Source organism: Falco biarmicus, chromosome 3 (genome assembly GCF_023638135.1).
Source record: "Falco biarmicus isolate bFalBia1 chromosome 3, bFalBia1.pri, whole genome shotgun sequence".
Lineage (NCBI taxonomy): Eukaryota > Metazoa > Chordata > Aves > Falconiformes > Falconidae > Falco > Falco biarmicus.
The window spans coordinates 109854293-109879738 of NC_079290.1; the positions used below are offsets into that span (position 1 = coordinate 109854293).

Genomic DNA, 25446 nt, shown 5'->3' on the forward strand with positions numbered 1-25446 from the left:
TGAAATGTTCGTAATAGTAGGGGAACCTGCAGTTCAAATAACCCGTAGGAAAATGAGTGTGAGTAGCTGTGTGAGGACTTACTATCTGTACTTTCAAGCAACTTTTTGTAAAGGTTAGTACCTTGATGTTTGATTCGTTGCTGATGGGATTATTCTTTTCAAACAATCGATCAAATTTGAATGTACATGAGTTACCCAACAACCACCTTGAAAACCTGCATCCTCCATTTATGGCCTCTTCCCACTTTCTAAGCACAGTATTTGTTCATTTGACATTTGTGTAAATGTGAAATACAGTTATTACTTTTCAGTTGTTTATTATTAAGAGTGATGCTTGCAATTGTAGCTGTGGTACACATTTAAAGATGTCTTGGTGTGCCGTACATGAAATACAGTGTCCAGGTAACAGTTGGTTTGGGGGACTTGATTTTTCCATTAAATAAATGTACGGAATAAATAAGTTTGCAAATACCAATTTGGACGGGGGCACAAGAGTTTTCTGCATTGCTGTCACGAAACTTTCTAGTCTTTTGCTTTATCTTTTTGAAAAACTGAATTCAGGCCTGCCTGTTCATAGTTGACATTTCACACCCAGTCCAGAAAACTACTTTTTGATCCCTCTATGGAAAGAAATAGGCTAAGCAAAAGCAGTCCTTGAGCTGTGATGCTTTCAGAAGGTGCTGCTTCACCCCTTGAGAATACTGATGCTTGGAAATGAAGAGGAGATTATCCTCCTGCCTCTTTGATCATCTTGGCCTTTTGAGCAGGAGGTGATCCACATGTGGGAATGCAGAGGGAATCAACAAGCTCCTGTTTGGATCCCTCTGAATTTCTGCTGGGTGATAGCTTATTTGCGTGTATTGTAGAGACTGAAGTTACAAATCGTGCTCCATTAAGTTTCACTCTTGAGAGCAAAGAGACTCAAATAGTTTATACTGTGATCTAAACACAGGGGTTTGGTTTTTTAGAACTTGGGGAATTCTAAGTCAAAAGTTGGGAGTACTGTGTTTTCATTCATGTGACATGCAGGTCACACAGTTTAAAAATAAAAAAGACCCATGACCAGGTCAGCCACAGTCCATGCTTGTATATGTGTGTTAGTAATCCCAGGGAAATCATCCTTTGTAGCCCCCAACTCATTTCCCTGAGGATGGATCTGAAACTGGTGATTCTAGGAATCACTTCAAAATGCTGGGATTTTTTTAAAGGGCTGCAGGCCATGCTTACTAGAAAAAATATTTCATACTGAGCTGAAGCCTGGCAAAAATTTTCATTTTTCCTCTACTTGTCACACTTGAGGGAGGAAAGTCCCTTAAAATAGGCCAAAAAATAAGTGCTGGGCTATATAGTTCATCTGTTCTATTTGGCCATTAGTATTTTTTCCCATCCTGAAATTTCATGAGAAGCTTCATTCATCTCATTTATTTTGGTTTTGGTGTGTAGTGTGTTTTGATTTTTCTGTTTTATCTCAGAAGAAAACATCTGGCACTGTTACTACTCATTTGCTTTTACTGGTGCTGAAGACGGGACTAGTTCACTCTCGTTTTTCAGAATGACTGTTCCGTGTCAAAGGAAAAGTTGCAGAAGCAGATTGACTGCCTTTAGCTGTCAGAAGTGCTGCATTTCGAAGGTGGCCCACTAGATGAATGTTTTTTAGAGCATCTCCCATGGAAATGCTGCCAAGCAACATGTCTAGTCCTCCTGCTAGCAGACTAAACAGAAAGTCTCTTGGTCACTTGTACCATAGGTGTGTGTGCACCTGATGTGACACTGCACCCCACCTGCAGCAGCAGTGGATTTAATTTATTAATTTATCAGTTTATTATCTGGGGGGGGGAGGCCTTGTAGATACAGGGGTGTAGCCTCTTGAATCGCCAGTCCTTGTGAACCATCGTATTGTGTACCCCTTGGCTCTTCTTTCACTGCCACTGGTTTCTGAACGGAAACTACTTGACACAGCTTGGAGGCTTAACAAAAAGTACTCTGTGCAGACTAGCTGGATTTTGGTTTGCCTGGGAAAATAACTGAGGTAAAGAGAATCCCTCCAATAGATTAGGAGCCCCCACTGCTGAGTAATGAAAGCACTGTATTTTGGGGCAAGAATATGGAGTAAATGAGACAGTATTGGTGTGATGTACGGAGCATCCATCCCTGCAATGGAGAATGCAGTGCAAAGTGCTGAAACTGGTGAAAGTCATCTTGAAAACAGTGCCAGGAATGATGTTAGGTCTCCATTCAAGAGGAGAATACTCAGGCTGGGGAAGTGCCTGTTAAAAGTGGAGATTTATGGTAAGTGCCTGCCTTCTCATCCGAGCAAACAAAAACATCCAGAATAGGTAGAAATTGGGAGTATTTGGCTATTTCTCTTTAAGGAAGACAAGAGAGCAGCCTGGAGCTTGATCTTTGGGTGGAATGGGCAAGAATGGGTCCAACCCTGGTGGCTGGAGGTGAGGCTTTGCTTCTGAGGTTTTTAAAGGGGGTGCTGAGAAGAGGGAGTGAATGAGCAAGTAGACTCTCTGTTTTGTGGTGGACATAGTGGTGCACCTCTCCTTAGGAGAGACTGACGCAGGCAGATGGGCAGCAGGTAAGAAAGACTATGGAAGTATAATGGCAGTAAGGGGTGAGCCTTGATGAGGGTTAAACTAAGCTTAATCCATTTGGTACCCGTGACAGTGCATGCATTTGGAGGAAAAGTTTTGTAAAGCTTACGTTTATTTTGTAGAAGGTGTGGAGACTGCTGGTTTGATGGCTGTTTTCTTCTTCAGGGACTCCTTCATTTCTATCAATTGCATGGGGTTTAGTTTGGGAGAGGCGTGGTTCGGATCCCCAATGTATGTGTGTTCTCCCTAACATAAATTTATTGGTTTGATTCTTTAGGCGATAGAAGCTGGATCAATGTATCAGCTCCTGCTTTTACCTAAAGTCAGTGACTGACTAGTTACCTCAGTGCCTTTAGGCACAGTGCAATGTTTGCTTCTCATTAACGCTTTCTGTTAATTTAAAAAGCCTTTTTATTCTTTCAGATATGTTTTAATGGAGCAGGCTGCAGGTCTGGCTTATACCTTTACTATTTCTGCTACATCCATAGCACTCAAGTTTGCATATGTGTTTTAGCATCTTTGTTGAATGCAAGTCTTGATTCTCAGTTATGTTAGTCATAAGCTGTAAGTCATTTATCGTTCTTTTCTTTTTAATATTGAGTTTGTTAGATACATGGACGTAGATGTTTTGTTTTGTTAATTTTCACACCACATCTTTTCTGTACTTTAGGTTGACTCCTCACTGCACTGTGAAAACCATTAGGAAAAGGTCCTTGGGGTTAAAACCTGGGGCTCCACAGTGTTAGCTGCACTTGGGGCTAGAAATTAATTTTAATGGCGACTGATCTGTCTGAAGCTGAACCCGTGCATCATAAGGTGCGTCCACGCTTAATGGGAGCTCAGCTGATTCACACAGACAAGTTAAGTGAGGTAGAGGCTGACCCATTCTCCAAGCTTGCCCTTGGATCAGTCCTGCTGAAGGTTACTTAGTACTCTTTCTCCCCTGCTTGTAGGAAACTCGGTTGGGAGCCTAATAAATCCTGTAGGCACTCTCCTTCCCCAGCCCTCCTTTCCCTGAGATGTTGTATTTGTCAAAATCCTCAAATGCTCATCTCATTTAATTTGGAATTGAAAAGTTACTTCTTTTATAAGTGTAAAATGTGAAACTTTCCTCTGCTAGTATGTTTCAAAGAAGCTGGTTTGAGGATTACTGTCTTAAAATTCTGAAAAATCCGAATGTAACCAGAATATTTCTCCATATGCTACTTTGATTTACTTTAATCCCATTTTAAAAACTACCTGATTCTTTCCAGTATCTGTAATGATTTTCAAATGCTTTTTATAGAAAGTTGAAGACGACACAATGCCAATCCGCCGCTCGATGAATTCTTCTTCCCGGGAAACTCCTCCCAAAAGCAAACCTGCCGAAGGTGAAGAGGTCAAAGCAGGTACAGTAATAGTTTTATAATGGATTGTTGATGTATATCCAAACATAGCATCTGTTCTGAAACTCCTGAAAAACCCTACTGCCAAGGTTAAAATATTGCTAATGCTTAGTTCCTTTTCACAGGCTTTTCTTGGATTATTGGGAAATTTATTTTGCAGCCACTCTTTTCAGTCTGAACCCATTTGTTTTGTCCTTCATACACCGTGGCAAAGTCCTGACTCTCCAGACATGAAAAACGAAGCTAAATATAATCCCTTTTAAGCTTGCACGTTCTTTAAAGGTAGAAATTGTGATGTTTCAGTAGTGTCAAGAAGATGGCTTGAGATCAAAAGGTGGAGTTAATGAATGGGAAAACAAAGTATCTAATGTTTTTCTTTCTTTTCCTGAAGGAAAGGTTTTTAACACAGTGTCGTAAAATCCTGTCCAATATTCATGTGTCTGGTCTTAGCAGCTTCACCTCAGTTTCTCATAATCTGTCATTTCAGTATTACATCCAGTTAGTTTCACTGACTTTGTCATCTTTGGTGTCACAAATAAATAAAATATGTACAAAACTAACTACTAATGCACAGCACATTTTAAATACATGATGCCTCATTGGGAAAACTATGCACAGAAATGTAGCAGGAGTGTTTAAGCTCCTTCTCAGCAATAGAGAACCTGTCTACTGCATGGAGCAGTGATGGTGGGCAGCTCTTTATCAAGAAAGTGGGTAATAACAGTTTATATAAATCTTATCAAATAGGCAGTCCAGTCTCTAAGGCTTGTTCTCAGCTAAATATACTGGAGTTAATTTGCTTGGTAAGTTGATTTCTGACCGGGTTTGATCCTGCTGGTAGACAAGTGCTTCTGCTAATGCGTGTTCAAGCTAAAGCTTTGCCAAGTGTAGAAAAATGTGAGGGCAACAGTTAAAATCCTTCAAGGTGCTGCAGTGTATGGTGCAGGAACAGCACTATTTGAAAACAAGTTGGTCATAAACAAAGCTACTTGTATGTTTTTATCTAAATTTCTTGTAGAGGTGTATGGTTTTGCACCTGAGTTGAAACTACATAAACCTCAACCTACTGGAAAATCTTCGTGAGCGGTACCGATTTCCTCCCCCCTTCCCCACCCAGGCCGCTCTGATGAGGAAGGATTGTAACAGTAACTTCTGGAGTTAAAAGGAGAAGACTGGGGGAATTGGTTCATTGTGAAAATGCTACAGTGTTTGAAGTTATTCTGGCATTTGATGGCTGATTGCACTTATTGAAGCTCTCTTCGGTGGTTTTGTTCGCTTCAGTTACATTCAAATCACCCATTTAAATTAGAGGAAAGAAATTGTGTGGTGGGAAATAACTTTTGGGGGTGTTCTTAAGGTTTTGGGGTTTTTCTCTGCCCTCTTGAAGAATAGAGGCTAGTTTTAGGCAGTAACTTGATGCGTTTTCACATCTTTTAGATGCAGAAGTCACCTCTGAGGAATCTGCCTCTGCTGGAGAACAAGAGAATGAAACCGTGCCTGCTGCATCCAGTGAAGCCGAACAGCCAAAGGAACCTGAGAACAAAGGGAAAGGGGAAACAAAGTCCTCAGAAGAAACCAAAAAGGAGTAAGGCTTGCTTAGTACTGAATTCAGGGATTTGGGTAGGATTCTGAAGAAAGTCAGGTTCCAGAGAGGAAGGATGGTAGGAGGGGTGGGGAAAACGGGATGGGTCCCTTAAATAGGTGTTCAAATTTCTCAGGAAGAAGCTACCAATGAAGTGTAGCTGCTGTTCTAGAACATGTGTGAGACTGAATATCAAGACACAGTCTCTTTTTTTCTAATAGGAACATGAAGGTGTTCTTTAAATTATTTTCAGTGTCAGATATTTTGTTTTGTTCTGCTTGTTGGCTTGTTTTAGTATCTCTTGTCTTACTATTGCTTGGTATTTTTCCTAAGCGAGAAGGATCAGTCTAAGGAAAAGGAGAAGAAGGTGAAAAAGACCATTCCTGCATGGGCTACTCTTTCCGCTAGCCAGCTAGCTAGAGCACAGAAGCAAACTCAGATGGCTGCCACCTCGCGTCCCAAAATGGATGCTATTTTAATTGAGGCCATCGGGGTAAGCAGGAGACAAATGTTTCTTTTGTTCATCTGTTGCAATAATTTATGCACCTGAAATCCACAATTTCAGCTTGCTGATGGTACAGATGATAGTGCTGTCTGTTAGCAGGAATATGACTGTGTAAGACGTGTGTGCTTCTGCCTGGAAGCCCATGGAGCTGAAATGTGAGTCCATGGTGATGATGAGGGGCCCTGTAGCTTATTTCTTTGTTTAGAATTTGTTTCCTTAATGACATTATTAGAAACAGCCAGGATGACATAACCTGGTTGATAGCTGTCATCATTTAGTTTGGTGTGCCTTCTAGCCATATTTAAGTCTATTTACCTTGATTAACCCACGTATCAGATGCGTGCTTTTTTCAGCGTTAACTTACTCTAATTTGGGACAGGTGGGGATACTGTAAACTATCATTCCAAAGTGGTGTTGGTCTTGGTTTACTGCATCCCTCCTAGCTGTAAGAAGAGATCTGTGCTGTTGTAGCTGCACTGCTGCTCTTCCCTTGAAGCTCGGTTCACAGCCTTCACAGGAGGCCTGGATTCCACCAGCCTTAATTGCAAGATGGCTTTCCCAGCGGCTATATCTTCAAAATATGAACTTCAGCTTAGGTTTTTCTACTCATTTACTAATGTCAATCTTCCATCTTCTTAAAAAAAAAAAAAAAAAAAAAAAAAAAAAAAAAAAAAAAACAAAACACCAAAAGACACACAAACCTGGCAACTTGTTCTGACTTAATGGTTGCTCCCTCTGACATTAGTAGAACGACTTAACAGTTGTGTGGCATTTGTTTGCCAAAAGGTGACTGCATTTTGTAGTAGCATGTAACGTTTAAGCCATTACATTTAAGTGCTTCAGAATAGGGGACTAGTTGGTATGTGCTTGCTGTACTGCTTTTGTGTTGTCTGCTCTTCAGCAACTCAGAAAGGGTAAGTTTTTTGTTACTCATATTTTATACTTTTGAGTCATTGCGTGGGGAAAAGGCCAGCCCTGGTATCCTGTGCTGATGTGCTGGCCTGTATGCATCAGTTCAATCTCTGTTCTTTCAGTCCTACGGCAAGATAATTTTGGTGCAGGTGGTTTTGACTAACATCTTGCTTCTGTTTCAGGCGTGCTTTCAAAAGAGTGGCGCGTCAGTCGTTGCAATACGCAAATACATCATCCACAAGTACCCTTCCCTGGAGCTCGAGAGGAGAGGCTATCTTCTAAAGCAAGCATTGAAAAGGGAGCTGGAGAGAGGAATTATTAGACAGGTAAGAGCTGCTTTGTGGAGGTGGTATTACGTTCCTTAAACTCCCATTAACAGGTCTCAGGGGTGAGCATGTTCTCCCTTGTGGAGGTTAATCAACCTCTGCCTCCACTTTGTGTTAGACACTGACAGAATTTCAGCGTTGTTCTGTCAATCAGATACTTTGCATGGTTGTCTTTGTGCAATTTCTGACCATTTCTTGAGTCTGTGTCATACAGCGTTGCAGCAGCCGAGTCCAGCAATGTCACTTCTGCAGCAGTATGTTTCTTTAGTTTATGCACATGATATCCGTTAGGATCGCCTGGTCAGGACAGCAGAGTATGTTATTAATGTCTGGCTGCAGTTTCTGATCTTACTGCATTTTCAGTGGGTTCAAGTCAGGCCTCTGCCATAACAGCCCATCACCAGGGTGACGGCGCATTCAAAAACTACATGATGATGTCAGTTAGTCCCTTTAGGTTGTTATTATTCTGAGTTAACTTTGTTAAAGACTTAAATGGACTTTCTTCCAAACTAGGTGAAAGGAAAAGGAGCTTCTGGGAGCTTTGTGGTGGTGTCTAATGCAGGAAAAACTGTTCCAAAGGCCAGAGACAGAAAGGTGAGATGGATCATTTTAAACAATACTCTGAAAAATCTTGCACTGAAACACAAGTATCTTACAAAATGCAGCCTAACCCCAGCCCAAACAGTGTTCTCCTCCTTGCTGTGCTTTTTCTCCCCAAGTACAGTAATTAAAACACCCATTCCACTAAAATCAGAATCAGAAAGCTAGTATGAGAAATTAAAATCAAGTAGAATAATCAAAATCTTAGTTTTAAAATGTTTACATTAAACTCCTAGGCTTTGGTTCAGAGGCAGAAAACTGAATAACCATGAAGCTCCTCTTCTGTCTTTACCTGGTAGAGAGAGATGCCTCTCAGGTATTGTAAGAGAGCTTTATGCTACTGCTGTTTCTGTTATATCTGTTGCATGGATAAATCGAAGACTTCAGTCTTCAGGACTGTCAGATGAATATTTTTCCATCAGCTTGAGGGCAGAGGGAGGAAGAAGAAAATGTCCTAAGGCTCCTGGAAGAAAGCTGCTAATGTTGGGTGCATATTGTTCTGAGGCAGTGCAATGTGATGGGGCGGGGGGGATGCTGAGCTTAGGCCTCACAATTAGTTGTGGTTCCTGCATCCCTGTTCGCCACTCTCTGCTGTACTGGGTGTATGAAACATGTTTCTAACACAGCGGATACAAAATGCTCAGCTGCAATTTGTCGATACCCTTGCAGCTTAACCGGGTGAACCCCAAAGAGCATTGTAACGCCTTGGTGCTACTGGGGAGACCAAAAGCTCTAAAACTGAGGGAATCGGTGACACACTTGGTACTAGGGTGTGGAAGGCGGCTAATTGCAGTGTAACCTCTTTCTAAACGGAGTTCACTGCCTCCATGAGAAGTTCGAGCAAGACACCTGGTAACTGCTAACGCATCACTTTTCTTGTCTACAGCATATAAGTATTTTTGTTCCTAGTTACTTTCTCAGTGTTGCAGCAAAACGAATAGCTTGCTTTTGGTTTCGGTGAATGCAGCTAGAAGTCAAGCAGCTGTCTGGGTGAGCAGCACCCTCACCCATTTGACGGTTTGCGGAGTTGCTGTTCAGCGTGAGAATCACTGAACTTCAGTACATTTCCCCACTGCCTTTTCGGTATAAAGAACAGACTGTTTTTTCCTGATTGTTTCCTCCTCATAGTAACCAAGGGAGGGAGGAGAATTCAGAAGGGAGTGATGGTTTCGGTCAAGACTTCATTTTTTCATCTGAAAAGAATGCATTTCTGTTTAGCTGTTGCTTTTGGGGAAGATTTGACCTGTGTAAGCAGGTCTTGCCTTTAATGGTTTTTCAAGTTTAATGTCTGTGTGTATCATTTTCACCTGTCTCCTTGAAGGGTAGCAGAGGCAAATGTCTATAGAAAGAGGAAGGAAATGATTAAAAATACAGCTGTGAAATAGTCAGCAATTTGTATTTCTGAAGCTTTCGTAAGGCTCTATGAAAAGTCCAGCCAAATGTGCTCGATTTTCCTTAAGCTGCTAAATTTTTTAAATTGTTCATTTAAAGAGCTGCCTTACAGAATTTGGTTTTCTAGATCTGTGGCCACTGTCAGGGGCGTGTCTCCCTACCTGTGTGTTGCTGTTTCAGAAAACCCAGGTTTAGGCCCCACTGATGCATAAAAATGTGTGTATTTCAGAAAAGCACTTCCATGTTGACTGCAGAGCAACAAGTCAAGCTGGAAGATATCCTGCCACTGGCTTTTACCCGCCTTTGTGAACCAAAGGAAGCTTCTTACAGCCTGATCAAGAAATACGTGTCTCAGTATTACCCCAAACTCAAACTAGATATGAGGTAGGTGCAGGAGTACCCTTTTGCAAGCAACACTGCAGAGGAGCAGTGAAACGCAGCCACCTTCTGTCTTTGCCTCGCTTCACAGTGATTCAGTTCAGTATTTCAGCAGACAGGTGGTGCTCTGCATTGTAGAGCCTGCAGGAAATCGTGAGGAAAAGCTGTGCCTTTTTCTGCGTCCCTCCACACCCAATCTTTGTTCCTGCTGTTGACATCAGCATTGCTTTACGCACCAAAATCAGATCCTTTTAGCTGCGTGGATGTGAAGATCTCTTCCCTGGGATCTTGTCCCACTTGGTTCTTGATGCTTTAGTGGCCCATGCTTGCAGTAATCTTTTAAGTTTGCCCATACAGAGTGGATTGAGGCTTGGAGAGGAATCACATTTAGGAAAACCCAGTGCATCACTTCTTACAGGGGCTTGTACTCAGTCCCTTGTTTGTCTGCGGGCTGACTGACTCATTGCCCCCCAGGTCCAAATGTGCTTTTCAAAATTAGTAAATCCTTCCAAGTGAAGCTTGTATGTTTCTGGATACGCAGTGACACCAAGAAAATGTTGCGGTTCAATTTCTGCTCGTGTGATCAGCCCTTGCTGACAGATCTCCATTTAAAATGTCTCTATATAGGCAGATACCACTTGTAAGTACTGTTCTGCTCACACTCTGTATAAAGTGTTGTTTCCCTGTGTGTGTTTTAAACTGTCAATGTGTGTCAGTAAAGCTTTGTCCTTCTGTATTTCAGACCCCAGCTGTTGAAGAATGCCCTGCAGAGAGCTGTAGAGAAGGGCCAGTTAGAGCAGATCACAGGGAAGGGAGCATCTGGGACATTCCAGGTCAGAGCCAGAGTTCATCTTGTTTTGTTGGCTGTGCTGACCACAAGCCTTGGGTATAAGTTAACACGCCCTTTCCCCGCCCAGTTCCATTGGGTACACCTTTCTTTAGCAGCCTGTCATATTCAGGAGCTGTCAATCTATGAAGTAGTAGGACTCTTGTTCTCCTCTTGGTCTGCATTTCTGGAGCAGACCCCCCCGCCTCTCTTGCTTAGCATGCTCCACACCCTGCTTCAGCTCTGACTCACTAGCACAGTAGGGGAGATGGTGGGGTAAGCTTCCCTTTCCGTCACTAATTGTAAGTGCAGTAGGTACCCCAGATGCCTGCAATGTCTGTATCTATGCCATAAAAGTCTCTTGGGTACATTTGGTCTGTGGGATGGAGGAAGATCTGATTTATTTCCTTCCCTGAGTGCTAGGCCCTTAGGTTGCCACATCCTTGCAGTGTATTTGGGGGACTAGGACAATGTGTTACTGATAAAAAGCCCTCCAGGCCAGCTGACTGAATAGGCCTGTCCTCCCAATTAAAGCTGGGAAAGCAGCGTTCCCTGTGCAGTGTTTTAATATAAAACATATCTGTGCTAATGCAGGAGCGCCGACCCACCTGGTGCAGAGGAGCTTGTCCTGACCTGGTTTGGGAGAATTTTGTCTTGATGCTTTTCTCTTCCTCCTTGGAAAATAGCTGAAGAAATCAGGGGAGAAGCCCCTGCTGGGTGGGACTCTGATGGAAGACGCCATCCTGTCTGCTATTGCGGCCATGAATGAACCGAAGACCTGCTCCACCACAGCGCTGAAGAAGTATATCCTGGAAAACCACCCAGGGACCAACTCCAACTTCCAGGGTAAAGTACCAATTTTTGTAATGCTTCTCTTCTACATGCTGAAAGACAGTCCTGCAGCTGCAGCTGCGTAGCACCTCTGAACTATTCTGTTGAGCTAGCTGGGCAACTGACAGCTGCTCAGCTCTTTGTGCTGCAGAGATGCTCAGTGGTTTTAATTCCCATCAGTTCCTTTCAAACCTGACAAAGGCTCATTTCCGAGACATAATGCCTGTTTCTCTTGTCTGCAGCACATTCTCAGAAATGGGGAATAGTATTCAAGTACTTTATTGTTCTTAAATCACCAAGTTGATTTCATCTGTCTCTCTATTTTGAAAGGCTACAGCCTGGCATAAATGCAGTTTCTAGCTGCCTTTTATTTAGGGAAGTTGCACTGTCCAACTTTTTTTAAAAAAAAAACAACACAAGCACCCATCTTAGTGATTTATTTGAGGTCCTTCTTTGGTTCTGGTTTTTGAAAGGTCAACCAAGTGAGGAGACAGTAACAAATCCTGTTGTATTTGGAAAGAGATCTGGAGTGTCTTTGTTCCCAGGGATGACACGTGTCTGTTTTGACTTTTGCATTAGCAGAAGCAATACTAGCAGAGACTTAAAAGCAGATCTTCTGATGGCTTATTTGCATTATTTGATCTGAGCCCTGATGCAGTTGTTTAACCGATGCTGGAGGTCATTTGAAGCAGGATGAGCTCACAATAGTCTCTGCTAGAACCAAAGCTAAAAGCAGATCAGTTTGTTACTGTGGTGTCACAGTGCTGGTGCCATTCCTCAGGACACAGGGCCGGAGAGGAGATTGCTGATCCTGCACTCTTCACCTGGAGCTGGAGCACGGCGTCAGCATGGCTGTTTGATGCAGGGCTTACCAACATGCAGAGGAGCACAGGTTTCTTCGCAGCAGCATGAGCTAAAGAAGTTGCCTGAGGCCTTCTGGCAATTAGAGGCTGATGTCAAGTGTGGCTTCTCTTAATCCTGGGGCAGGGAGAAGCGTTTTCAGGCTTACTGAGCCTTTGCACAATTTATTTTCAGGACCATGGGCAATTTTCCTGGTCCTTAGAGGGCTCTGTTTAGCCAGCCTCCAGTGCTTGTCGGTCTTATGAGTTGGATAAGGAAATTTCAGCTTGCAATCTGTTGTTTTCTTTCTCTTTCCGTTACATGAAAGGAATTTTGATGATCTCTGCTCTGCTTTAAGAGCAACCAGAGGAAGATCTGGTGAGATGTAAAAGCAGGCAGGTACACACTGCAGAACCAGTGCTCTGCACTCCTCCCTGTTTTACACTCACACTTAAAACTGGACTTGACTGGAGTCAAATCCTTTACGTGCTGCTATTGATCTTTGGTACCCGGAGTAAAAACCAACCTTATGTTTTTGTGTTGCTCCTGTTTATAGGAGTGTGGGGTTTTTAAAGAGTTCTTGAACTGTAAGAATCCTGATGATGCAACAGTAGTAATTTAATGGATACAATCATCTCAATTAGCTGTGCAAGCTCTTCCGGTGCCATTCAAAGGAAAAAAAAATTCAGCGGAGGTAGGCTGTAAGCTGGTGAAGGTATGACGTTGTCCCAAATGATTCTCTTTCTGTGAAATGTCAGTTCTTGATAAAAGCCCATTTCAGGAGTGTTGAATAACTGTTGGAGCAAATACCTTTGCATTAATCGTACAGAACAGATTCAGATGACAGTTCTGCCAGCTTTTTCTTTGTATATTTCCATTTCTTAAGTGAACCTCTTTGGAGCGTGCTTGAGGGCAGGTCTTGCTTTTCCCTTGGCTTGGAGGGAGCTAAATGTGTAAATAGTCCCTTGAATTCAAGCTGAAAATGGTTTTGAGTTGACTAGACAGCTTCAGCCCTTTGCCAGAGACAAAGGGTCCCCTGTACTTGCGCAGTTTTGGTTACCGTTCTTACACAGTGCACCATGGAACAGAAGACTGGACTGGAAAGTGCATTTGTCATATTTCTAGACCAAATATTTTCCCTAAACAAAAAAATACCCACACACACCCCACCCCCTCAAATGGGCAAAGATGTACCACATGTGAAATTTAGAACACAAGGAGGGCAAAAATAGGGTAAAAACTTCTTTTAAAAAACATTTTGGAGGACAGGCTGAAGAAAGCTGAGACAGGTTAAATTTGGACAGAAGTAGTTACGTGCTGCTGTTGAATGCGTTTATAAAGGAGGATCCCTTGATCGTGACATCAGAAGCATGCACCGTTCTTGACTTCTTCCTTTGGAGAATTTAAAGCCACACATGCTAAATGTTCAGGAACACTTGTATCTTGCTTGAAATTTAACTGCGAGAGGATTTCCCTTTAGAAGTTTTAGTACATCTTATTTAAACACAGTGATCTAGCTGGGTCCCGCATGCAGCAGCTGTCCTTTGCTGGGTGCAGAAGGAAGCAAGCAGTGATGTCTTCACAAGTCTTGGGTCTCCACTGCTGTTCCGTTCCTCTGCAGGCGTCCTGGGCAAAGAAGATTTCACCCTGTCTCTCCCTCTTCTGATTTCAGAGGGCACTTCAGAGCACAGTAAGATTAGACAAGTGGATAAAGATAGCAATGCAAGCTTTCTCTGATATTTTCCCCCCCACCCCCCCCTTCCCTCACAGTGCATCTGCTGAAGAGAACCCTGCAGAAATGTGAGAAGAATGGCTGGATGGAGCAAATTTCTGGAAAGGGCTTCAGTGGAACTTTTCAGCTTTGCTTCCCTTATTATCCTAGGTAAAGAGCTTGGCTGTAAAATGTTTTTCAAGATCAATGTTGCATAGGTCAGCCAGGGAGCAATACTGAAGTTCATGGGCCAGCCTCCTATTTAGAGGGAAGTTTGTGGAGGGTTTAATAACTGGTGAGCTGCTGCCTTGTCACCCATACTCTAGATAATGATGTTACTTGGGTGTCTGAATGTAAAGCTGGCTTCATTAGCAAGAGAAGCTTTTAAGGACAATAAAAATATCGTGCTCTGTATTCTCAGGTACTCTGGCGGTTTTTTGCAGGATGAGGGCTGTCTTAAGTGTTCCCATGCTAAAACAAATTCACATGAGCAGGTAGTGTGGCGGTGGCCTTAATGCAAGGATACTCCTAATGAGGGGGACCCAGCTGTTTGCCTTTTTTAATGCCAATGTAGAGGAAAGGTCAGGGGAGGGAAAATGTCCTAAATTAGCTACCGTGAGACTAAAACAGCCTTTGTTCTCCTGCTGCGAGTATATATTATGCCAGGCCATGTGGAGCCCAGGGGTGGTGACTTAGTATCCCACGAAGAGCCAAATGACAGTATAGTCATTAAATCTTTGCTCCTCACCTTTTATTGCATGCATACAAAGACCTTGGTGGCTTCAGCCTGCATTCAGAGTCGCTGATCTTGTCCCTTTATTGTCTGCCTTTCTGCATTTGCATGGAAGGAGCAATGAAGAAGAGAACCAGAGAAAGGGCAGCTTAGGGCTGGGGCATTCCTGGTGACTCAGAAGCAGTTGCACTTCCACCGTTGCAGACTAAATAACGTTGGTTTCGGATAGCCGCAAACACCAAAGTCGTGGGAGTATATCTGGGCTAGGGTCGGAGCTGTAGTCTTACAGGAGGGTGGGCAGCAGTGCCTGATGAGAGCCAGGGTTACCCAGGGCTTGCCAACTCTGGAGTTGTGTCCTCAGAAGCAAGTCACGCTCTGACAAGAACCCTCTTGTAGCCCAGATGTGCTCTACCCAGAGAAGCAGCAGGACTCTGAAGAATCTGATGAGGAGGAAGAGGAGGAATCTGAGGACGAAGAATCTGAAGAGGAAGAGTCTGAGGAGGAAGAACCACCACCAAAGAAGAGGTATGGCAGCACGAGAGATGAATGGGCTCTTTCAGATGAAATAAAAGTGACTGTCACAGCTGTAGAGCACACAGGTTTGTCTCTTAGTGTGGTGGTTTACCCACAAGGCTGTTGCTCAGAGGTGTTGGAAGAAGAAGTTTCTAGTTATGCCTTGCTCCAGAGATACTGATCTCCCCAATTCCATAATTCGAAGCTTACCTTTTTTTTTTCTTTTTCCTCCAGATGAGAAGAGAGGCTTTGTTTATTCTCTCTATTGCTTTTAGTTTCCTACTTTAGTCTGATGTTTGATGTGGGACTTCTTATGTTTATAAAGTGTTTCCTTAGGAGAACTTTTCCCTACAGTATTACTATTTGCAATTCTGTAGCAAGATACAAAACCTACCTTACTTAGCATATGGATTTAAGAGCAGTGTTGTTTGTTAAATAATAGAATTCCATTTAGAGAGGAGAGCTAGTGCTTAGGTCTCTTAATTGTTCTGACAACTGACTTTGATTCACTGTCATTATTTTATGTTTATATGCCTATCAAAAGAGTTTGAAACCTCACTGCAGAGCACTGTGGAGCCTGAGAAGTGCTTAGTGTGGCAGGATCCACCAGAGGAGTTCTTGCTCTCTGGGGTTTAGCTAATGAAATGTACTGCTGCATAAAGGAACATCCGTGGTAAAGAACAAGGATGCCAAGATCTGCTTCGTTTATGCAAATTGATGACAGCAGCTCTGCTCTGGGTAGCATTTGTGCCTCCACTGAGATCTTTTGCTGTCTCTCTTCCTGACAGGATGCAGAAGAGACCACCTCCAAAATCACAGAGCAGGGCCCCTCCAATGAAACGAAGAGAATCCAAACCCAAGCCAAGAAAAACTCCTGCAGCCCATGGGGGGAAAGCAAAGCCCCCTCCCAAGGTTAAAACCCCTGCTAAGAAAGCCAAACCAGCAGCCCCAGCCATCAAGAAACCCTCTGGTGGCAGCTCTTCCAAGAAACCAGCAGCCAGGGGGAGGAAGGAAGTGAAATCCTCTGCCAAGGGCAAGTCCACCATGAGGAAATCTCTCCAGGCAAAAAAGTAAATTTTTCCACTGTCAGGGAATCCCATGGTCAAATCCACAATCTTGTTTTATAAGTCAACGTGCATTTGTGTTTTAGTTCTGATGCTTAAATGCTTCTTTTTTTTTTTTTCTTTTTTCTTGAGTAATGGGGGAAAAGCTGAAAACTAAATCAAACCAACCCGAGCATTTGTTAGATCTCAGTGCTGTGCCTCGTGCCTGCCCCCCCCCTGGAACAAGTCATCTTTAGTTTCTGCAATAATTTTAGGACTTTTGTAGGACATATATAATCTGTACATTTTGTGGTGTTCCTTTTGGGTTTGGGGGGAGGGTTGGCTTTTAAAAATTCTTCAAAGAAGATCTTTATATCTTTAGACAGCAGGAACAGGATGATTGGGGGAATGTGATTCTTAATGAGAAGGTACAGCGGCAGAAGAGTCCTCCCTAGATCCCCTGCATGACGAGGTCCTTAACGCTTCTGTAAAGAAGCATTGTATATACAGCACTTGCACTGAGTCCTGGAGGTGCTTCTTTCTGCTTGGCTGTTAGAGTGACAGGCTGAGGAGACAGCACCTTTGCTCCTTCAGACCAGCAAAGTTTGTTTGACGGTTAGTCAGATCTTCAGTAAACAGAGGCTGCAGCGTCTACTGATGGTCTGATGCCAGAGGGGCTCCCAAAGGGGCAGTTCTCGGTTAGGCGGGTGATTTGAATTAGTATTTCCACACCACATCTGTTACCTTAAAACCAAAATATATAAAAGTCTTCTTGAATCCAACTTTCAAATGTTTTTAAGAGATGAAGAGCCTGAGTTTTGTCACCTCTTGTTTACCCTTTTTTAAAGAAAAGTTGGAGAGCTATACAATTGCTAATGTAGAGATGTTGATAAGTGAAGAACATGCAGTTTGCTAAAATAAAATGAAACTGGATTCCAGGCCCACTTTGTGTGTCCTTTCTCTTCCTCGCCACAGCTTTCTCCTCCTGGAAACACAGAGAGGAGGGAATTACAGTCACCGTGGATTGCTGCAGAGGCAGATCTTTGTTAAAAGTACATTGCCAGCATGAAAGAGTGGGGCTGTTCTAGCCCTGAGCCCCGGCCAAGCTCTAGCTGGACTGACTTGTGATCTTTTTCTTCCCTGGTTTCTCTGGAGATCAAGGTGAGCAAGAAGAAAGCTCTATTTGAACCTCTTGGTGCTCCTCTTCTCCCTCTGCCCCCCGTCAGTGGCCAGTGGGGACAAAAAAAGACCGGCTGAAATCTTCCTCCTCTCTGCCCTGCTCAACAGAGCAGCACCTGCGTTCAAAACGCGCTCTGCCACGTCCCCAGCTCTCCCTCGCACAGGGCAGTGGTAGTGATTTGAATGTGACCCGACAGGGTTGTCATTTAACGTTCTTTTGGACAGAGTTGCACATACCGTGCTGAGAGGCGTGGAAGTACCTTTAGAAATAAAATGCAAAAAAAGAGAAAATAGCTTTACTGAATATTCTTTTCAGTTGCAGTTCAGTCCCGGTGTGCTACCGCCAACAACTGGGAGTTTAAAAAAAATTCTTACAGAAATGTTGTAAATTGTTTCCAGCCCTCTAACGAGGGTGCAAACAGTAGGTTAGCAAAAATCACTGCTGATAGAAAACTGGGAGAATGAAAGCCCTGATCAAAGAGGAATCCACAGGGATGTAAAGCAATTGGAAACATTAGTTAATGGCTCTTTCCTGGGGCTACTTGTACCAAAACAGCGGGGTTTGTTGGCATTTTCCTCCAGGCAGGCGCTACAGTGAGCCAAACTTGAGAAACTGCTTCTCTCATTGATAGGATATTTATGGGGACAAGGAGTCCTTGCCTGGTGGTGGGGTGTTTTGCAACCTCCCTCTTCCCAATAGCATTCCCACACCACGGGATATTTGTTAAAACACTGGTTTAGATAACACCAGTTTTTTCCACAACGTGAGCATGGCTTAATTTTGCTGTGGGACACCTTGAACTGGAGCATTGCGCTAAAAAGGGTCATTGGCTCCCTTGGTCATCGCCAAACTCCTTTTGGTTGTGGTTTTAGTTGCTAATTCGATGATTTCTGCACACTGGGCCAAAAAAAGCTGTGGGTCTTCTTGTATCTCACACAAAGGACCGATCCTTGCCTCCTGGGAGCAGCAACTGGGATTGAATGGGAAAATCATCCCACGGCAGTGTTGCCGGCAGAGCAAGTGGCAGCTCTGCTGCATGTTCAGGAAGGTTAGCACTGGCTCTGCCGCTCGCTCTTCTCCAGTTTTTGCTTCCTAGCCAGACTGGGCTCTGTTATGTTATTTCTTCAGCCCCATCTGTCCTGGCTTTTTTTCTTTTTTTCCGCTGTTTCTGCGCTATTGACTGTTCCAGCGGGCTCTGCCGGGGCATCTCATGGAGTCTTGAAGCTGCCAGAACTGGCAGCGACCCAAGGTTTGAATGCTGCCGTTCATACCCTTTTCCTTGCTCCCTAGGAGCACCGGGGTGCGAGATGGATTTTTTGGGTGTACCCATGAGAGGTTAGACCCCATCTCCTCCCCAAACTGTTGCTTTCCCTTCCCAGGAGCCAAGCGTGGCCCTGAACCTGGAAGCAGATTTTGCTTTGGCCCCGTGGATTTGCCTGGCCAGAGGATTTTGGGCACCAAGGCTCTGGGTCTGCATGGCTGCGTTGCAGCGAGGTCAGAGCCATCCCTCTTTATTTCCTTTTTTTTATTCCTAGCAGAAGTGCATAGTGGTGGGCAAAACTCCCCAGGGAATTCAGAAATTTGGGTGAAAAGGGTCTGAGCATCAGGGCAGGGGGTGGCGAGTCAGAAATAAACACGTGTGTACGCGTTGGGGTTAGAAATCGCTTCTCCACTGGGCACGCTGTAGCAGGGGGGGAAGCAGAAAAATACCAGTTGCAGCCGCGTTTTCCAAAGAGCTCGAACGTTTCTGCTCGCCGTCGTCGCTTCCAAGAGACGGAGAAAACCGGGGAGGTAAATTGCAGTGATTCATCGCAGGCAGATCGGAGGCAGGAAATTAGAGTTCACTGCCTGCCCCGTGCCCGGCGTGGGCTCGGGCTTGCCGGGGCCTGGCTGACGGCAAGGGCCTGACGCCCACAGGTCGAGCATCCCCGAGCATCCCTGCATCCCTGCGCCGCAGCGGGAGCTGCTGGAGGAGCCACCCTGGGGAAGGAAAACAACCGGCCAAGGCCGAGAGCCGGAGCGGGGAGAATTTTTCGCCTGCGTTTCTGCGGAGCCATCCCAGCAAGCTGCCCGTGAGCCGCAGGGTGGAGGGGTGGGGGTGGGCAGCGGCATGGGGGTCCCTGGGGGTGCTTGGTGGCTGGGTGTTACATTCCTCCCTTCAAATTTGGGGTCAGCATCTCTCCCTTGGGGACCTCCAGGGTGGCCGGTGGGCTGGGGGGCTCCATTGAGAAATGAAGCGTGAGAAAAGGGGGGCGGGGCTTGGGGGCTGCCTGCCTGCGGATTGGCTGGGGGCGGGGGGAGACCCCCCAAATTGTGCTGGAAAGGAGAGGGGCAAACCTGAGCTTGCGAAGGGGATGGGGGCATCATAGGGGGACCCCCCTCACCCCATCAGGATGTGCTTGGGGTAGCCAGACCCCCTTCCTTCCCGTGTGTTTGTACCCAGGTGGCTGTGGCGTGGCCTTGGTGACACGAATTGTGCCGGTCTCAGCCCAGCTGTGGGGGCAAAACCCCGTTGGGTGACTGGAGAGGGGCTGGGTCCATCCCTCAGTGGGTTCTCTGGCTGAACACCCCCCACCCCCCCAAACCTGCTGTCCTCATTGTTGGTGTTTTGGGGATCATCCCTGAAGGGCTATGGGGGTCTTGGTGCTGCATGGCCAAGGGGGAGCGGGACAGTGTGCTGAAGGGGGAGGGCGGGATGGGGGGCACCCCAAAATCTCACTGGGGTTCAGGATGTGGCACTGCATGCCCCTCGCTTGGGGTCTGGACTGTATGCTCAGGGCACAGGGACTGCATGCATCACGTCGGGATTCGGGGACCCTCGCACCACACCCCCTGTCAGGACACAGGGACCACCTGCACGCTGCCCGGGGCAGGACATGGGGACCCATGCATCAGGGTTGGGGTCAGGCTGTGGGGACCCTGGCATGGCACTTGGGGTCACAGGAGGGACCCTGGCATGATGCTGAGGGTGGGGACATGGGGACCCTTGCACTGGCGTTGGGATGCAGGGACTCTTGTGTTGGGGTTGGGGTCAGAACTTGGGGACCGTTTTGCTGGGGCAGGTACGGAAGGACACTTGCATCGGGGCCGGGATTTGGGGACCACGGTACGGGGACTGCAGCATCTCCCCAGGGCTCAGCCGGCTGGAAACGGGGGACAGTGGGGGCAGGTTGTGTCTGTCCCCTCCCTCCCCGCAGGGACCCTGACCAGGGGCCAGATCCGGGCTCCCACCGCTCACTCCTGTACCACCACCCTGGGTGGCTCTGGATAATTTGGATGTGGCACCGGAGACGCTTAATCCTGTCCTGATCCAGCCTTCACCCCAAAACCCTGCTGCCATGAAGAAGAAGCCGGGCAATGGGAGGGGGCCGGACCCTGCGGCCCCCCAGCAGCGAGCCCGGGGCATCATCAAGCCAGCGGAGGTGATTTACCCCCAAGGGACACCCTGAGATGAGGTTTGGGGGCAGGTGCATCCCCATGAGCCCTCAAACCATCATCTCAGGGTGGTCCAGTTGCCCCGGGGGGAGTAATTACTGCACTGGGGGGGGGTTGTTGCTGACTCAAGTGAGTTTTTGCCCCCCCTCCCCCCCGCCCAGTATGTGGGCTCCTTTGCCGTGGAGGACCTGGACCTGCAGCAGCAAGTGGGGCAGCTGGAGGAGCAGCTGCGGGCGCTGAAGGTCAGCCATCCGCCACCACTCCCCCTCACTGGGAAACAGGGGGACCCCAAAGAGTGGAGGGGGACCCCTGGGTAGCACAACCCAGACGCCCCCCAACGCTGCCTCTTTCCCTGCCAGGACTGCCCCAGGAGGAGGTCGGTGGTGCTGAGGTTCAGCTTGCAGGGGCTGAAGGTCTACGGTGCCGACGGGGAGGTAGGGGTGCTGGGGGGGGGGTGTGTCATGGGTGCTGAGCAGGGTCAGGGGTGCTGAGTGGGGTCAGAGGTGCTGGGTGCTGCTGGAAAGGTGCTTTGGCAGGGGCTGGCACCACTGAGCATTGCTTTCCACTTGGGAACCTGTTTTCCCATTGCAAATAGGGTTGCAACCTGCTATGGAAATAGGGGTGACCCCAGCCTTGCTTGCACCCCGGGGGGTGCTCGGTCCCAGGGATCCCCTCGCCTTGTCCCCGCAGACGCTGCTGATGGCGCACGCTCTCTGCCGCATCCTGTACAGCACGTGGCACCACGCCGACCGCCAGTTCGCCTTCGTGGCCCGCAATCCCTGCAGCCCTGCTCGCACCCTCTTCTGCCACCTCTTCGTGGGGCTCCCGGGCGAGGTGCGTGGCACAACCCCCCACCCTCCCCCCCCAAAAAAAACCCCCACCCCATTATTATTATTGTGAATATTTAATTTTTTGCCTCCTCCAGGTGCAGACCCTGCACCTCTTGCTCTGCCGCTCCTTCCAGCTCTGCTACCTCCTGGCACACCCCGAGGACCAGGCGGCCGAGGGGGAGCCCCTGGGGACCGGGGTGCTGCGGGAGCCGCTCAACCCCGAGGAGGTGTCGCGCAACGTCAACGCCCTCGTCTCCTTCCGACGCCTGCCTGCACCTGCCGGCCTGGGCTCCCTGAGCACAGGGGTAGGTGCACTCTGCAGGGTGCTGGGTGCTGCTCCACGGGCCTTTGCACACTTGCTTGTATGATTTTTACATGGGTTTTATGTGGCCTTTGCTCACACGGCACATTTTTGCATGGTGTCTTGCACAGCTTTTCTTGTGCAGCCTTTTCTTTGCACAGCCTTTCTTTCACAGCGGAATGTGCGTGGCACTTTATGAAGGGCATTTTTTTTGCACAGTGGTATTTACATGATGTTTTTTGCGTGGCAGTTTTTGCATAGTTTTGCCTGGCAGTTCTTGCGCCAGGTTTTGCCTGGGGCGTTATTGCACAGCACATTTCTGCGTGGTGTTTTGCGTGGCATTCTTGGGCACATCCTCTTTGTCAGCATTTCTTTGCACAGCGGTGTAGGTGCAGCATTTTGCACGGCACGTTTTTGAGCTGCACATTTTGCAAGGCCCATCCCACACAGGCTTTTCTTGCATAGTGTTGGCACAGCCTGTTTTAAGTGGAATTTTGTGGGACAGTTTTTTGCACAGCATTTTGAATGACCTTTTCTTGTACGACCTTTTCTTGTGAGGCATTTTGCACCAAGCGTAGTTGCATGTCAATTTTTTTGCACAGCAGTTTTGCATGGTGTTTTGCAGGGCATTTTCTGTGTAGCGTTTTTGCACAGCACTTTTTTGAATAGCATTTTGTACAGGGGGTTTTGCATGGTTTTTTTGTATAACATTTTTATATGGCCTTTTTTTTGCATGGTGGCTTGCATGGGTATTTTTGGTGTGGTACTTTTTGCAAAGCATTTTTTAATGGCTTTTTCTTGCATGGAAGTCTTTGCAAGGTGTTTTGCATGGGTCTTTTTGCCCGGCGTTTTTGCATGACATGTTTTTTGTATGACATTTTTTGTATGGCGCTTTTTTTTTTTGCACGGTGATTTGCATGGGTTTTTTGGCATGGTATCTTTCACAAAGCATTTTTAATGGCTTTTTCTTGCATGGAATTCTTTGCATGGTGTTTTGCATTTTTGCACGGCAATTTTTTTTATAGCATTTTTTGTGTGCTCTTTTGCATTTTTCGAAGGGCAGGTTTTTTGCCCAGCATTTTTGCGTGGTGTTTGAAACAGCATTTTTTGCCTGGCATTTTTTTTTTTTTTTGCCATGGTGTTTGGCATGACATTTTGCATAGCAAGAGCCCCCAACCCCCCCTCACACACATCCTCTCTGCCCCCCAGGATCGGCGGCCAGAGGCAGAGGGCAGAGCTGGTGCCTGGTGCCCCGGGAACCCCTACTGCTCCCCGGTTCTGGTGCGCAAAAAAGCCATCCGCAGCAAAGTCCTGCGCTCAGGGGCTTACCGGGACTGCGGGGGCGACAGCCAGCTCCACCAGCCCCCCCGTGACACTGGTGAGTGCCAGAGGGAAACTGAGGCACGGGACATACGGGTCGCCCCAATTTCATGAGGTTTTAGGGGTGATGAGGGGATTAACGGGCTCCCACAGCGGCGGTGGGATGGGAGAGCAAAGGGGCGAAGAGCTTGGCCTTCCTCCCCGAAAACGAGAGCGTCCTCGCCGAGAGCGTGTGGGCCTTCGCCGGCATCACCAGGTGAGTGTGCGGGGGGGGGCCCCGCTTGTCCCCACCACCCCACCCCCGTGCCCACCTGCCACCTCGTCCCCAGGGACGGTGGCATTGCGCTGCTGCGGCGGGACGTGCCTGGCGCCTTCCTCCTGCGCCCCGAGCCTGGCCTGGCCAAGCGCTGGTGCCTCTGGGTGCGGGCGCCCTGCGGTGTCGTCTCCTACTGCCTCTTCCGGACCCACCAGGGCAGGTTCTGCGTGGAGGTGAGGGTGCTGCGTGGGGGTGGCAGGGTGCAGGGGCGGCGGGGGTGAGGGCGTTTGGGGCATGAATGCACGGGTGTGTTTGCTTCGTGGTTGCAGCAGTGTGTGGTGGCACTGTGCATGGGTGCACTGGTATGTGCATGCATAGGGTGTAAGTGCATTTGGTGCAGCTGTGCATGGATGTGCTGGTGCGTGCATGCACAGGGTGTAAGTGTTTGGTGCAGCTGTGCATGGGTGTGCTGGTGCATGCATACACAGGGTGTAAGTGCATTTGGTGCAGCTGTGCATGGGTGTGCTGGTGCATGCATACACAGGGTGTAAGTGCATTTGGTGCAGCTGTGCATGGGTGTGCTGGTGCATGCATACACAGGGTGTAAGTGCATTTGGTGCAGCTGTGCATGGGTGTGCTGGTGCATGCATGCACAGGGTGTAAGTGCGTTTGGTACAGCTGTGCATAGATGCATTGGTGCATTGGTGTGCCAGTGCACAGATACTCTGCGGGATGTGTGCATCTGACGCATTGTGTATTTGGTGCATCTGTGTGTGGCTGCATTGGTGCTTACGTGCATCTGATGCAGAGGTGCACAGCTGCATTTGCTTCATGGTTGCATCAGCATTCAGGTGCGTCTGTGCATGGGTGCACGGTGGCACTGGTGTGTGGGCACATTGATTTGTCGGTGCATTGGTGCACAGGTGCATCTGTGTGTGGTGCACAGGTACCAGTGTGTGTGGGCGCACGGATGCACCCACACTTTGATAAGTGTATTTGATTTGCAGGTGTGCAAGCACATCCACGCATGGGTATGTGGTGCACAGGTGCATTGGCGTGAGCACGTTTGGTTCACGGATGCCTTTGATGTGTGGGTGTGTCAGTGCACAGCGTGCAGCTGTGTGGATGCATGGGTGCATGAGTCCATTTGATTTATGGGTGTACTGGGCTTGTGCGTGCATGGTGCACGTGTATGCAGCTGCTTCTGTGCATGAGTGCACTTTTGCGTGGCTACACAGGTGCTTCGTGCGTGGGTGCGTTCAGTTCCGGTGTGCATGGGTGCACAGCACACAGGTGTGTGGGCATCCTGGCAAGGCCTGGCGGGGGGGCTCACCTCTCCCCTCTCTCCTGGCGGCTGTGGCCAACACCATGGCAGCATTCCACCGCCGAGTTCGCCAGCGTGGCTGCCCTGCTGGCTCACTACTCTGCAGCACCGGGGGGCTGCTTCTGCCGCCTGGCCCCCGGCCGCCGCAACCCCGGCTACCAGGAGCGGGACCCCGGCGGTGGGGCCAGTGCCTGGGGGGAGGCCGCCTGGGCCCCCACCGCCCCCGTCGGGGTGCAGCATGAGCGGGGTTAGGCCCGGGAGCACGGCTGCCCCCCCAAATCCCCATTTAGCTTTAAATCGCTGCCGTCTGCCTTAGTTATTCCCCTCCGCGGGCTGCGCGCAGCGGGCTGTACGGCGTGCCTCTGCAATAAATGGCTCTCTGCTACCGGAGGGGGAGTCTGCTGGCGGCCTTGTGTTCCCCATCCCCCACTACAGTGCTGCGTGCAAGCGGTGCACACTCTTGTGCACCCTCATGAACTTGCTGTCATGCACATGTACCCTTGTGAACTCGCACTCATGCACGCACTTGTGCTTGCATGCACGCATCTGTGTAACCACACCATGGACTCACGTCTGCACGCACACCCATGTACACTCACACACCTGCACCATGCATTTGTGCC

General features: G+C 47.5%; 2 protein-coding genes across 12 annotated transcripts in view; both read left to right on the plus strand.

The window, feature by feature from the left end:
- Positions 1 to 17115, plus strand: part of HP1BP3 (heterochromatin protein 1 binding protein 3) — a 22325-nt gene extending 5210 nt beyond the window's left edge. For 6 of the 10 annotated variants that reach the window (XM_056333806.1, XM_056333802.1, XM_056333805.1 and 3 more), the window contains 12 exons: positions 3271 to 3416; positions 3886 to 3988; positions 5423 to 5570; positions 5901 to 6060; positions 7167 to 7310; positions 7824 to 7904; positions 9532 to 9686; positions 10423 to 10513; positions 11193 to 11352; positions 13948 to 14059; positions 15018 to 15146; positions 15923 to 17115. In XM_056333806.1, the coding sequence (XP_056189781.1) occupies positions 3375 to 3416; positions 3886 to 3988; positions 5423 to 5570; positions 5901 to 6060; positions 7167 to 7310; positions 7824 to 7904; positions 9532 to 9686; positions 10423 to 10513; positions 11193 to 11352; positions 13948 to 14059; positions 15018 to 15146; positions 15923 to 16208 (1611 nt within the window). In that variant the 5' untranslated portion in view covers positions 3271 to 3374 and the 3' untranslated portion in view covers positions 16209 to 17115. Of the gene's footprint in view, positions 1 to 477; positions 3165 to 3270; positions 3417 to 3885; positions 3989 to 5422; positions 5571 to 5900; positions 6061 to 7166; positions 7311 to 7823; positions 7905 to 9531; positions 9687 to 10422; positions 10514 to 11192; positions 11353 to 13947; positions 14060 to 15017; positions 15147 to 15922 lie in introns of those variants that run through there. The other 4 variants (XM_056333808.1, XM_056333811.1, XM_056333810.1 and 1 more) reach the window with 4 other exon arrangements.
- A 101-nt stretch (positions 17116 to 17216) lies between these two features.
- Positions 17217 to 25213, plus strand: SH2D5 (SH2 domain containing 5). 2 transcript variants are annotated; one of them, XM_056333815.1, is made up of 12 exons: positions 17217 to 17338; positions 18737 to 18851; positions 19275 to 19429; positions 19801 to 20779; positions 20954 to 21034; positions 21152 to 21226; positions 21483 to 21626; positions 21718 to 21927; positions 23133 to 23301; positions 23397 to 23499; positions 23573 to 23732; positions 24875 to 25213. In XM_056333815.1, the coding sequence occupies exons 4-12, from the start codon at positions 20696 to 20698 to the stop codon at positions 25073 to 25075; spliced, it is 1227 nt and encodes a 408-aa protein (XP_056189790.1). In that variant the 5' UTR covers positions 17217 to 17338; positions 18737 to 18851; positions 19275 to 19429; positions 19801 to 20695; the 3' UTR covers positions 25076 to 25213. The 2 variants fall into 2 exon arrangements, with proteins under 2 accessions (XP_056189790.1, XP_056189791.1); XM_056333816.1 differs by lacking the exons at positions 17217 to 17338; positions 18737 to 18851 and adding an exon at positions 18891 to 19148.
- The last annotated feature ends 233 nt before the right edge of the window (positions 25214 to 25446 follow it).

Excerpts from the sequence above, each read along its gene's own strand:
- SH2D5 (XM_056333815.1), top strand. The coding sequence starts at position 20,696 with ATGAAGAAGAAGCCGGGCAATGGGAGGGGGCCGGACCCTGCGGCCCCC. Across the intron at positions 20,780-20,953 it reads GCATCATCAAGCCAGCGGAG|TATGTGGGCTCCTTTGCCGT; the intron begins GTGATTTACCCC and ends CCCCCCGCCCAG. Across the intron at positions 21,627-21,717 it reads TCGTGGGGCTCCCGGGCGAG|GTGCAGACCCTGCACCTCTT; the intron begins GTGCGTGGCACA and ends TGCCTCCTCCAG.